The following is a 13428-nucleotide window of genomic DNA, read 5'->3' on the forward strand; positions in this document are numbered from 1 at the left end:
CTGGTGGCCGTGCCAGATGCTTGTGTTTGTGGTTGCCCTAGTCATGATTCACAGGCAAGCTCCGACTGCGTCTTTGGGCCTTCTAGTTGTGCCTGACATCCACTTCTGAGACGCGTATTACTTCATTAGAAATTGCCTTCCTTTTATGTCTCTTTTTTCTCGCCCTTAGGACATTATATTGGCCTCGCTCCCTCCCCCCAGCTCCAGGCTCCCTCAGACCCTGGTCCTGGACCCCCCCATTTTATTTGACATAAATATAGATATGCATCGGTTGTATTATTTTTGAATTCCACTTATTAATATTAAAGCACGCTCTGGTTCTGACAGGCTCATCTGCAGGTGGGCAGGGCCACGTGGGGCTCATCACCGTGTCCCCAGCGCCTAGCCCGGGGCTCAGCGAATTCCTGCTGGATGAACACATGAATCTAGAAACGCCTCTCCTCCCGTGTGGATGAGATGGGACCTGAATTTATAGCCAAGGAGGGAGGAGAGGGATGAGGCACTGCAGGTGGAGGGAAGGGCAAGAGGGCGCCACGTGGAGGGGACAGTGAAGTGAGAGCAGCAAGTCACACTGTGGGTCTGGCGAGCTGGGAAGGGAGGGGGCAGGCCAGGACCCTGGGTCTGCGTGAGCCTGGAGCCCACAGGCCTGGGGGATCGTGAGCTCCCTGGTCTCCCTGCACCCCCACCCAACCACTCCCAATCCAGAAAGGAGAACAGAAGAAAAGAGAGATGCTGCCCCAGGTCGCCCTAGAGCAGAAGTTCTCAAGCTTTTCTGAACTGACTCACCGAGGAAAGACATTTCTGGATCACCATTTCATGAAACAACATGGGGGCTTGCTTCTGTCCCTGGTAAGCAGGGCAGGCTCTGACGGGGCTGAGAACCGTGGTTATAATATCTTTGACCAATCCAACCAGAAGACAACTCACACAACCGGATTTTTCCAATGGATATTATTTTAAGACTTCTGAGAGAACTGAAAAATAGTGAAGAATTACTGGGCCCGAGCCGAAGATCAAAGGGAAGTTAGAAAGATGTAGAAACACCCAAGCTACTTTCACCCTGAGGATATTCACTGATTCCAGAAAACAGGCTTTTTTTTTTTTTTTTTTAGATTTTATTTATTTATTCGACAGAGACAGACACAGTGAGAGAGGGAACACAAGCAGGGGGAGAGGGAGAAGGAGAAGCAGGCTTCCCGCTGAGCAAGGAGCCCAACGCGGGGCTCGATCCCAGGCCCCTGGGATCATGACCTGAGCCGAAGGCAGACGCTTAACGACTGAGCCACCCAGGCGCCCCAGAAAACAGACTTTTTATGTGGATGGCTTCATCAGGTGACAGGAGGCAGAAATCCAAGGCCAGGCCCATGGAAGGTAGGAGTCTATCAGGAGACCCTCCGTTCAGTAAGCTGGGACCCCAAAGGATTACACCCCCAAGTGAAGGCTGAACCCGAGGCAGAACACCTCCTTCCAGAAACTAGAACCCTGTTGGAATCCCCTGGATGGTGCAGGAAACCCCAAATCCAAGTCTGGCTTCGGGCAGTCTTGGACAGGCGGAGCCCCACGGGTCTGGTAACAGGATATGCACACCTTCTTCCGAGGAAGGTACCTTCCTCCTGGTCCACAACCACTCATACCAACTTTTTCATATGCAGTAGCAAGCATACAGTCAAAGCTAGCCAGGAAGTCTCGGGAACTAGCTGTCATGAGAGAGAACCAACCCACCAAACAGACAGTAGAAACAGACAGGAAGAGACTCCAGGCACAGACAACATCTGTAGAACAGTATGCCTACCCTGCTTAAATCCATGAAAGCTTGAGGATCCCTGCAGAGAAGAGGAAACTATAAAGAGTAACATCACAGACTGAAAAAGAACGAAATGGAATCTCTAGAAATAAGAAAGCTTCAATAACCACATTTAAAACTCACTGAACTCATTTAACAGGAAGGAAGGAGTTGAAGGAACAATGAATGAAACAGGAACGACCCCTACTATGGTGACGCATTCAAATTCTATTCTGGTCTTTAAAGGATGGTGGAGCCCCACTAAAGGGATTTCCCACAGCCACTAATGGGTCAGAGCCTGTGTTTGAATGAAACACACTGCTCTGGAGCATCCCAGGACTGGGAAGGAAGCTAGACGTGACCCCTCCCAGCTCCCAACTCTTCTATCTCTGTCTTGGAAACCGACTCCTTAGGACTTGTTGAATTTGTCTTTTTCTCTCTCACACAGATCCTCCCTTAGAGCCTGGCCCATAGTACGTGTCAGGAAATGTTTGTTGAATGAATAAATGACTTGAGTCCTCTACAATGTTTGTGGCACACCTCCATACTTCTATGGTGCTTTTGGCCCAAAGGCAGCCCTGTCAGAACCCCAGAAGGGGCTGGAACCTTTCTTCTCACCAAACCCCAGGGCAGGAGGGCAGAGAGGAAGAAGGATGGGAGGGTGGCCAGGAGACCGGGCCCAGGGAGGTTTCCAACAGTCAGGGCTATGTGTGCTGGGCGACATGCACTCTGCTGAGGGGGCACAAGGCTTGTGGGGTTGCAGACAAGAAGATATTCACGTTGTAAACAAAGTCCAGTGACCTTCCCTGAAACTAAAGTTCCCTAACACTTCAAAAGCCACTGCCACTGGGGGAGCTTTAAAAAACACAAACTCCTAGGGCACCTGGGTGGCTCAGTCGGCTGTGCGTCCAGCTGTTGGTTTCAGCTCAGGTCATGATCTCAGGGTCATGAGGTGGAGCTCCGTGTCTGGCTCTGCGCTCAGCGGGGAGTCTGCTTGAGATTCTCTCTCCGTCTCCCTTTGCCCCTCCCCCCACTGGTGCTCCTTCTCTTTAAAATAACAGGTCCCGCATCTATTCAGCAGGCTGGAGTGAGGGTGGGGGTGGGGGTGGGGGTGGGGGGCGGGGGAATATGAATCTATAAAGGCACCCCCAAATAGTTCCGCCGCTCCAACAAGGTTGAAAGGCACCAGTGCCGAAGACTGGAGGTGAGAACGGAGCCCAGGGAATAAAGTTCTACAGTCACAGTAAGGTCCAAGCTCTGTGTAAATCGTGTAAACATCTGCTTCTAATCATTTTCAACATTTATTTTTTTTTAAGATTTTTTATTTATTCATTTGACAGAGAGAGAGACAGCAAGAGAGGGAACAGAAGCGGGGGGAGTGGGAGAGGGAGAAGCAGGCTCCCCGCTGAGCAGGGAGCCCGATGCGGGGCTCAATCCCAGGGACCCGAGCCGAAGGCAGACACTTAACGACTGAGCCACCCTGGCGCCCCATCATTTTCAACATTTAGACGCAACCTACTGAACAAAACACAGAAGACTCCCTTGTGGTTCCAGAAGAGAAGGCAAGGATATTGGGTCTTGATGTAAACCTGAGAGTGCGTCTGGCAGCAGAGGGAGGGGCGCGGGGGCTGCCGGCTGCTGAGAAACCAAGGTGGAACCATGCGTGACACCCGGGTTTATGCAGGTGACAATGGAGAATCGCGACCGCGCCCTGGGGAGGATGGGGCAGAGGAAGTGGAGGAGTGGCCCAGGGGAGCTACATTCTCCTGGAATAAGCAACACGCGGTGAGACCTGGGAGCGCTGAAGAAACAATGAAGAGCTCAAAGGGACCGCATTCTCCTAGGACATTGATCTCAGCCACCCCCGCCCCCTCCACTCAGCGACCTTGCCGCTGGTCCGACCTTCCAGAGAGCACACCAGCGTTTGTACAAAATGTCAAGGGACAAGGGTCTTCGCTGCAGCAGCCTCGGGAAAGAGGGAGATTAGGAAGAGCCCAAGCGCCCATCAGAGGGGACTGGTGAAATACATTCCAAGCGAGTCGCATAACGGAACGCTCTGCAGCCCTAAGAGAGACACACGCTACATGTGAGTCAACCTTGAGGCCATTATGCTAAGTGAAAGAAGCCAGTTGCAAAAGGACAAGTACTGGATGATTCCACTCGTGTGGGTACTTAGAATAGTCAAATTGATGGAGATGGAAAGTAGCATGGTGGTTGGGGAGGGGCCGGCGGGGGTGATTATTTAACCGGCTTAGAGTTTCAGTGTTACAGGAAGACAAAATTCTACGGCTGGATGGTGGCGGCGGCTGTCTATCGGTGACAAGGTGCTTAATGCCACTGAACTGTACACCTAAAAATGGTTAAAGATGGGAAACTTTCTGTTAGAGATCTTTACCACAGTTTAAAGATAAATAAATACTTTACTGGGGCGCCTGGGTGGCTCAGTTGGTAAGCGACTGCCTTCCGCTCAGGTCATGATCCTGGAGTCCCGGGATCGAGTCCCGCACCGGGCTTCCTGCTCAGCAGGGAGCCTGCTTCTCCCTCTAACACTCCCCCCTCTCATGTACTCTCTCTCTCTCTCTCTCTCATTCTTGCTCTCTCAAATAAATAAATTAATTAAAAAAATAAAGATAAATAAATACTTTCTAAATGTTTCAAACCCGCTAAGTTGTAGAAACACTATTTTCACACAGTTGTCCGGGATACGGAACAAAAATGGGTGTCTAAATGAAAGAAAAAACAGAGAGAGCACAAGATCTCTATATGCTAATATGAAAAGGTCTCCAGTAGGATCCGTAGTAAGACTTATAAAGTAAAAACAACAAAAAACAGAAGAGCGTATATAGAATGCTACCTTTGTGTAAGAAAAGTGGGGGGAAGCCCTGAATATACGTTCGTATTTGCAAACCCTGGGGGATGCATAAGGAACTCAGGAAAGTGGTCACCTGAAGGGATGACCAAAGAGCAGGGGAGCGGGGGGGGCGGGGACCAGGCAGGTGGGAGCAGACCCTCTCCACCTATTTGTACAATGTTTTGATGTTTTAATCATATGAATAAATTACCTAGTCTGTTTTTCTATATGGTTGCCCCTGGAAAGGGGGGAGAGAAGGTGCCAGAGGGTGAGGTGGGCCACCACGGCTTTCACCTTGAACCTGGAGTCTGTATTTGCATTACTTTTATAAAACGGGGTGGGGGGTGGGGGGGGGTGGGGGGAATGAGAACAAAATTTTAAGGGGCCAGTAAACACACGGAAAGAAGCTCCATTTCACTAGTCGTCAGAGGAATGCAAATTAAAACCACAGTGAGATGCCATTTCACACCCAGCAGGCTGGAAGAAATTTAAGTGGGACAGACCCAAGTGTGGCAAGAATGTGGAGGCAGGGGGGACGCACCCACAGGCTGTGGGGGTTGGGCTCGCACAGCCCTGGAGGAAGGCTCAGAAGAGCTTCCTCGCACCAGGACTCCCCCTCCCTCGGAACACGCCCGGGAGCCCAAGGAGACGTGGATGGGAACGCTCAGCCCAGCATGGCCGGCAACTGCCAGAGGCTGGAGAAGAGCTAAGGGTCCATCAACAGGAGAACCGATAAATGGCTTGCAGTTTATTCACCCAATGGAATATTACATAGCAATTAACCAGATGAACTAGAGGCACATGTGTCAACGTGGAGAAATCTCAAAAATGGTGCAGAACGAAAACTGTGCAGAAAGATTTTAATATACGGGGTTATAAAAACAGGAGTAATACCCTGTATTGTTCGTGACTATGGCCCTATGGATTAACAGCAAAAGTATAAAAACAGGCTCCTGAAATACACACCAATTTCTGATGAGCATTTGCCTCTGGAGAGGAAAGGGATCAGGGAGAAGACCCAGAGGGCTTCAGCTACAGGCATAAGAGGCTTTAAAAATGACAAGGTCTGGGGGTGCCTGGGTGACTCGGTCGGTTGATCATCCAACTCTTGGTTTTGGCTCAGGTCATGATCTCAGGGTGGTGGGATGTGGGATTGAGCCCCACATCAGGCTCTGTGCTCTGGGCAGAGTCTGCTGGAGATTGTCTCCCTCTCCCTCTCCCTCCCCCTCTGCTCCTCCCCCTGCCTGCACGGGAGCTCTTTCTCTCTCTCTCTCATTAAGGTAAATGAATAAAATATTTTTAAAAAAATGACAAGTTCTGAAATGAACATGACAAAAAGGATTTGACAGAGCTCTCTTTACTTCTGTGTAGAGCTGAAATATGTCTTAATAATAACAACAACAACAACAAAAACCCAAACCAATAAACTGGGCTTGGAAGGCGGGACAGGTAGAGCAGAAGCATAGGCTTGGGGGAGTTGGGGGGCACCCAGACATATAAACACAGGGAGGCCACTTGATCGGCCTCCTCCCCCGGCACCACCCCCCCACACCAGTCTGGGTGGGTAAGTGGCCCCTACGTACATTCCTGGGGTCACTATAGCTGGGGGTATGGGCTCTGAGCTTCCCTAAGGTAGACTGGGAGGTGAGAGCTGTCCAAGCCCTTCACTGGGTCTCCCCATGCCCCGCATGGAAGAGGAGATAGAGAAAGGGCTCATGGGAGGGAATATGCCCAGACCCTGGGGCCTGGTCAGCAGCGCATAACCCCAAGATTCCTACAGTGAAGCAGAGGTCAGAGATGGTGGGCTGGAAAGGAATGCCCCACACATTGGGGGCCCACCCAGGCCCTGCAGACTCAGGAAAGAATTCCCAGAACATATCAGGGCTTGGAATGGCCTCAGAAGATGGCTAAAGCTGAAACCACAAATGAGTACCCAGTCAGGGGCTGATAAGCAGGCTGGGCGCTTCACTGGGCTTTGCCAGCTCAGCCTGGGGGCCTCCAGGGTCAGCATGTGAGGACACCCAAGCTACAGCGGGAGAGAGGGACAAGCCAAAGTTCCCAGCAATGGCTGGGCCCACCCCAGGATGGCAGGACAGCCCTCGGGGGGCCTCGGGACATGGCCATCTCTGACAACATCTAGCCCACTTCTAACATGCTGCCATGGCCCCCACGCCTTTGCTGGGCCCTCCTTCCGGTGCCAGGGTATTTACAGGAGAGAACCAGGACTCCCAGGCAGGAGGCCAAGCTCCGCTTTTCTTTTCTCTTGTCTCAAAATGAAGAAGTTGGAGGCCATGTCTCTTGTCCCAAGTTCTAACACTCCAACTGTACCCACCAGCCGCTGGGCGGCACAGAGACCTGGTCCTGTCCCAGAAGGTCAACTCTTCTCAGGTCCAAATAGGGCCCCAGGGAGTTCAGAGGGGCCTCTGCCTGCCTCATCAAGACACCACAGGCCAGGATCTGGGGCGGAGAGGGCAGGGAGGAGGCTGGAGGCTGAGTCCCCTCCTCCACATCTCTGAGCCGGCTGAGAGCTCTCAGAGAGGGACCACAGGTCAACCCCCCGATCTTGGGGAGGGCCTCACTCACAGGCTTTGGGAAAATGGAGAGGAAGAGAAAGAAGAGAGTGGGAAGGAGCAATGCGAGAGGAGGATGAGAAGTCAAAGGAGCATTTGTTCTACTAAGTGGCTTTTCTGTTGTCAAAAATTGGCCCCAAACTCTGTCCACTGGAACTCTAGGGCAAATCTTCCTCTGCCACACTCACCTCCCTGTCACCACCTGTCACACCACAAAGCTGACCGCACACACTTTGACACATGCACACACCTTCCCTTTTCAGCCCCAGTCCACTGTCTGCCCTGACTCAGCCCACCCTGGGGACCCTCACCCTTACTAACTTCCTCCCAAGAATGTACCTAAATCCCCTGGCTAGAGTGGAAATCTGCCCCTCCATCAGCGGCTTCAAAGCTCTCCTACTTCGAAAGAGGCCCATGCTTGGTCTCCGCCTTCAGGACCCAGGGGGCAGGCATGGTCAGAGCTGGACCTCCAAGCAGGAGGCCCGCACGAGCACCCTGAAACCCCTGAAGCCCGGGCCCAATGCCTTGGAGGCTGGATTCAACTGAGGGACTCTGGATGGGTCACATCAATGGGAACTAGAGCAGCTAGGCCTGAGAGGGGCGGCAGGGGCGGGAGGAAGCCTGAGGAGGGGCTGACGCCTGCGTTTATTCCTCAGATGTGTACCAGGCCCCCACTACGTGGCAGACACTGCAAATAAAACAGTGAACAAAGCAACCAGAATCCCTGCCCCAGTGGAGGCAGGGGTAGGGGATGAGGTGAGAGAGGCAGCGAGGCCCGACGGTGCAGGGCTGAGGGGTCTACGGAGGTGAGGGAAGTCCAGTGCCAGAGGCTGTTCCCACAGATCCGGGCACAGCCCGACCTAAGACCCCACACAAAGCCCCACACAGAGGCCCATGACAGAAGCAGAACAGCCAGCCTGGGGCCCCTCTGCGGGCTGGGAGGGCCCCCCCCCCCGTCTCCTCCACCCTCCCATGGACGGGGCAAGGCCCCTGCAGACAGACGGCCAGGGATGCCACAGGATTATCTTAAACCCCGCTTCCCTCCCAGCATCCCCCTCGAGCACAATCCCAGCTAATCCCTCCCCAGACGAGCAGCCACGTGGGCAGACAAGGTGGAAGCAGCCCGGCATGTTCCTGCCTGCTCCCACCCTGCCCACCGCACCCAGGATCTGTCTGATTGTCTGCCTCAGCCTCCAGGTCATCACAACAATAACACCTTACCCCGGCTGGGCACAGTGACAGCAGGACAGCATTTAATTCCCTCAGCACCCCGGGGCCTGTGGGAAGGGGCTGAGGAGCCCACTGACCACAGAGCACACGGAGGCCCTGCGAGCCAAGGCCCTTGCCCAAAGTCACTCAGCAGAGCCAGGTTGGGGCTCCACAAACTCCCCTAGGGCCGGAGTCATCCACACAGCCCGGACCAGGGCTGGGAACACAGTGGGGGTCAGGAGAAGGGACCCGGGGATCATGGGTTCCAATCCCCTCACCACGCAGATGAAGAGACAGAAGCATAAGGAAGAGCCCTCACCCCGGGCCTCCTAAAGCCTGAGGAAATTCTCTTTCCCTCCCCTGCTCCCTCAGAAAATGCCCCGTCATGCAGACAAAGAAGGCCTTGTGGCTGGCGGGGAGTTGCGGGGAGAACGGCTCCCAGCCAGGAGTGGGTGCGCCCCTGAGAAATGGGGTGCGGTCCCCCAGAAAATGAACGCAGGGGCCATCTGTGCCAAGATGGTAGTGCAAGCCTATGGGGGGTTCCACAGAAAGCAGTGCGAGGGCTGCAGGGCGGCGCCTCGTCTAACCCGGCCCGTGGGCGCTGGACGGGGTTGAATGAGTTCTGTCCCAGTCCCAGGACCCAGCAACCTGGGAGGAAGGCTGGTGTGGGGATGGAGGTCTCACCTCGGAACTTCTTGGGCGGGTTGTCCAGGTCCCCCGCCGCGGGCTCCACCACACAGCGGTCATCCACCAACCTGAGGGACAAGGCAGCCCAGTCAGTGCGAGAGAAGAGACCATCTCCCCAGGCGTCCCTCCCTTGGGGCAGGGGGTTCGGGGCACCAGGGAGGCCTCCAAAAAACCCCTCTCCATTGCTGTCAAACTGCCCCCAACCCATCAAGTCTTTCCCTTTCCTGGCACCACCGTTTAAAGGGATGGGGGGGGCCCCAGGAAAAGTGCAGAGATACATGAAGGCAGGACAATGAACCTTGCACCTTCTCAACCTCAGTCAGGCCCCATTCCGTACCCTCCTTTTTGGCCTACCCTAGGGCCCTAAATCCCCCCTCTTAAGCCACAACTGGAATTAATCCTGAATCTCTGGAGGACATCCACCCACCCACCCACCCACCCACCCATTCATCCATCCATCCACCCACCCACCCAGCCACCAATCCATCCATCCACCCACCGAGCCATGAATCCATCCACCCACCCACCCAGCCACCTACCCATCCACCCATCCATCTACCCACCATCCACCCACCCACCAATCCATCCATCCATCCACTCCCACATTTAAGTCTTCAATGCCATCCCAGCCTCTAGGATACAGTGATGATGATGCTCCACCATTTCAGAGGCCAAGTCTATCTCAGCACTTCACAGCTGTTCCCTCTGAATTCTCACCAACTTCCCCACAGGGGCTAGTCATTAACACCATTTTACAGAGGAGGAAACTGAGTTTGAAGGTGAGATAATTTGCCTGAAGTCACAGAGCTGATTCCAAAACCTCCACCTCCCCTCCTTGGGTTCGCTAAGAAGGTCTTTTGTGGTCTGACCTCTACCCACCCCCTAACTAGCCTCACAACTCCCTGCTCCAACCATGATAAGCCCCCAGTTGATCCCAAGGTCCCTGGAGCTCTCCTCTCTACAGAGCTGACCACCTCTGCAGCAGCAGTCTGCTGCCCTTCATGCCCAGCCCACCCTGGCTCCCCACCAGGACCCAAGCTAGCAGACCTCATTTATTCTTCGGCCCTCAGCCCCTCTCTCTACTCTGTGAAACCTTCCTTGGCCAGTGCCCTCCCTCCCACTGGGCCTCCTGCCCCCATGTTCCCGCAGCACCTGGTGCTGGCCTCTCCTGCTGCCATGTCTCTTCCTACTGCCACTAGTTGCCATGCCTACACTATGAGTTCCTTGAGGACAGGCCGCTGTTTTTCCCTTTGGCATCACCAGCACTTTGCTCAATGTGATCCGTAAGAATAAGAAAGCCAGCAGGATTTTGTGTCTAATGTTTTCATATATTGTTATTTAACTTTCTAAATCTATTTTGTTATTATTTCCATTTGGCGGGCAGAGAAGCCAGAGTACAGAGAGGTAAACCATCTGGCCAGAGACACACAGCCAGCAAGCAGAAGGGCTGGGTTCTGACTCTGATGCTGAGCAGCATCAAAGCGGATGCTGTGCAGGACCTCTCAATGATGGGGAGGGGAGAGGCAGCTTGCTCTCCGGGGACACCCCCCTTGGCCTCCTTCTCTTTCCCTGGCCCCCAGCACTGGCTCAGCACTTGGCGCTCTCCCTCTCCCATCTGCTGGTGCTCCCTTGGGCATCTCAGCCACACCCATGGGTTCAAAGGACCACTTCGTCGCTCACCAATGACTCCCATATCCACCTCCCCTGCAAATTCCAGATCGTAGCTCTAAACACCTCCACTTGGATGTCCACAGGCACCTCAGACTCAGCAGGTTCAAAACTGAGCTCCTGGTCTGCACCTAACTGTGCTCCTCTGAAAGTCCTCCCTATCTCAGTTGATGGCAACTCCATCCTTCTCACTGCTTGGGCTGAAAACCTGGGGCCAATCTCTGGCTCCTCTTCCACCCGCCTATCACACCCCATCTGTGAGGGAACCCTATGGGCTCTAGCTTCACGATACGTGCAGAATCCAACCACTTCTCATCTTTGCCACCACCCCCTGGCCCGAGCCCCCACCAGCTGTCACCTGGATGTGGGTAACCGCCTCCTCAGCCATCTCCTGATGTCCCCTCTCATCTCCCTGAGACCTGTTCCCCACACAGCAGACACACACCTTTACTTTAAAAGGTGGGTAAATCAGGGCAGTCCCCTGCTCAGAACCCTCCAGAACTACTCATCTCCGTGTAAAAGCCAAAAATTCACAATGGCCTGAACCCACACGATCCAGCCCTCACCTCTCTGACCTCATCTCCTCCCCCTGCCCCTTGTCCACTCTGCTCCAGCCCACAGCCCCCCTCCAGGCTCCTCAAGCCTTCCAGGAGACTTGGCGCTGGTTCCTTCATCTGCCCCCAGACACCCTCCTAGCTCCCTCCCTCACCTCCTTCAGATCCCTGCTCAAATGGCCCATTCCCCTGAACACCCTCCCTTCCTATCCTTTTTAAAACTTGGAACTGCTCCTTCTCAAACTCCTTATCATCCTCCCTGCGTCACTGTTCCCACAGTACTTCTCACCACCTGGCCTACTGTGTATTTTACTTATTTATTTTGGTTACAAGCCCCCCACTTGGGATGGAAGAGCCGTGAGGACAGGGATACATCTGTTTTGCTTCCTGCTGTATCCCCAGCATCTAGACCACTGCCTGGCACAGAGCACGCACACACGGAATACACCGTGAGTAAATTAATTCATTTTACTAGCTTCTAAGGAAAGTATATGAGAAGCAAAAGGTAAGGTCCTTGCCTCAAGGAGTTCAGAATCTCATTGGGAAGACAAGTCACACATTCAGAAGACTTAATGATACAAAGAATATGTATTAGTGGTACTGGTGGTACCAGCTGTGGATTTTGTCCAAGTTCAGGGAAGGAACAGGTCAGAGCCTGGCCAATCAGAGAAGGTGTGAAAGAAGAGCCAGGGGCTGTACAGAGCCTTGAATAATTCATAGAATTTCCTGTAAGACATTAGTGAATCAGATTAGCTGCTTGTCTCTCAGCAAAGCCCTGAAGGGAGGGGACACTGGATGGATGTGTTTCGATGGGGGAGGGGAAGAAGCACCGGCCAGGGCCTGTGACCCCGCACTGCTCAGGCTGCTGGACAGCCATAGGGCATCATGGAAGTCAGTGTGGTTGAGGACAGGCTGGGGTAGCCCCCAACAGCCCCTATCTTGTCCAGCGCTCAAGGCCTTGGGGAGGCCACCTCCTCAGAGACTCTCTGAGGGAAAACCCATCCTCACCCTGACACCACCAAGCTCCCCTGGGAACTCCTTGTCTGGGCTGCACGTGCAGGAAAAACACACGCAAATTCGGGTGCCTGGCATGCTTTTCCTAATCCCCCTGGCACAAATCTGTCTGGTCATTATGCGGATGTCCATCTGTCCCCTCCCACTCTGGCACAGCTTCTGAAGCCCTGATGTCTCCAACTCAGCCCCTCCCCAGTGCCCCGTGGTGTACAAGCAGGGCATATTTTGGGAGTGCGAGTTGAAACCACATAGGGAAAGGGAGGGATTGATCAGGAGGGGAGCATGGCCTCCAGGAGAACTGTAAACAAGGTTGGGAAGGAAAACATCCCGGACCTGCAGCTGAGAGAGATAGGAACGGTCTGTAGGAGAGACCAGAGCAAAGAAGCCAGCCAGGTGGGAGGAGAAAAGAGGCAGGGGTGTTCCCCGAAGGTATCAGGGAAACAAGATCAGGAGATGGGCCTTTCAGAGGTTCCTCCTGGCTCTAACATTCCACACCCTTGTCCTCCAAGTGTGGGTCCCCGACTAGCAGAATCAACATCGCCTGGGAACGCTGGGCTACATTCCGTACACCCTCCCAGGAACGTCTGAGGGGTGGCACCTTGCCCTACTCATCGTTTTACTTCCCATCTGGTGCTTAGGACAGCTCCCCACCTAACCTGTAAGCAAAGAAGCCATCGGCCGGATGTTTAGAGTCCCAACTGTCCCCACGCGCCCCCGCGAAAGCCTCCCTCCATTCCTCTGTGTGTACTCATTAGGACTGTGGCAACCCACGAAGGTGCTATCGGACGGGAGGGACGGGAGGGGCGGGAGGGGTGCCGCGAGAAACCATGAACAGATAAGCAGGGAAGCTCTTATCAGATGGGCTGCAGGGACACCTGAGGCCAGAAGGAGGCTCGAGGGCCGGGACCCACGACAGGTTAAGTTCTGATGGAGGGCGCCCCTCAGGTGGCAGCCCGGGTCGGGGTAGCGGCCGAGCGCGAGCCCGCTGGAGCCGGCCGACTGCGGGTCCGCAGTGCGCTCTCAGCCGCCCGGCCCCGGCCCCGCCCCCGGCCCCGCCCCCTGCCCCACTGCCCAGCGAAACTCGCCGCCCCA

The 13428-nt window shown here is 54.2% G+C and overlaps 1 protein-coding gene across 3 annotated transcripts in view; it reads right to left on the reverse strand.

Annotated features, from left to right (window-relative positions):
* The window catches only part of ITPR3 (inositol 1,4,5-trisphosphate receptor type 3), a 66652-nt gene that overhangs the window by 42543 nt on the left and 10681 nt on the right, over positions 1-13428 (reverse strand). For all 3 annotated transcript variants that reach the window (XR_004820211.1, XM_035728560.1, XM_035728561.1), the window contains exon 3: positions 9098-9168. Coding sequence is in view for 2 of the 3 variants with exons in the window: in XM_035728560.1 (XP_035584453.1) it covers positions 9098-9168 (71 nt within the window). In the remaining variant the exon portion in view is untranslated. The remainder of the gene's footprint in view (positions 1-9097; positions 9169-13428) is intronic.

This window comes from Zalophus californianus, chromosome 7 (genome assembly GCF_009762305.2).
Source record: "Zalophus californianus isolate mZalCal1 chromosome 7, mZalCal1.pri.v2, whole genome shotgun sequence".
NCBI lineage: Eukaryota > Metazoa > Chordata > Mammalia > Carnivora > Otariidae > Zalophus > Zalophus californianus.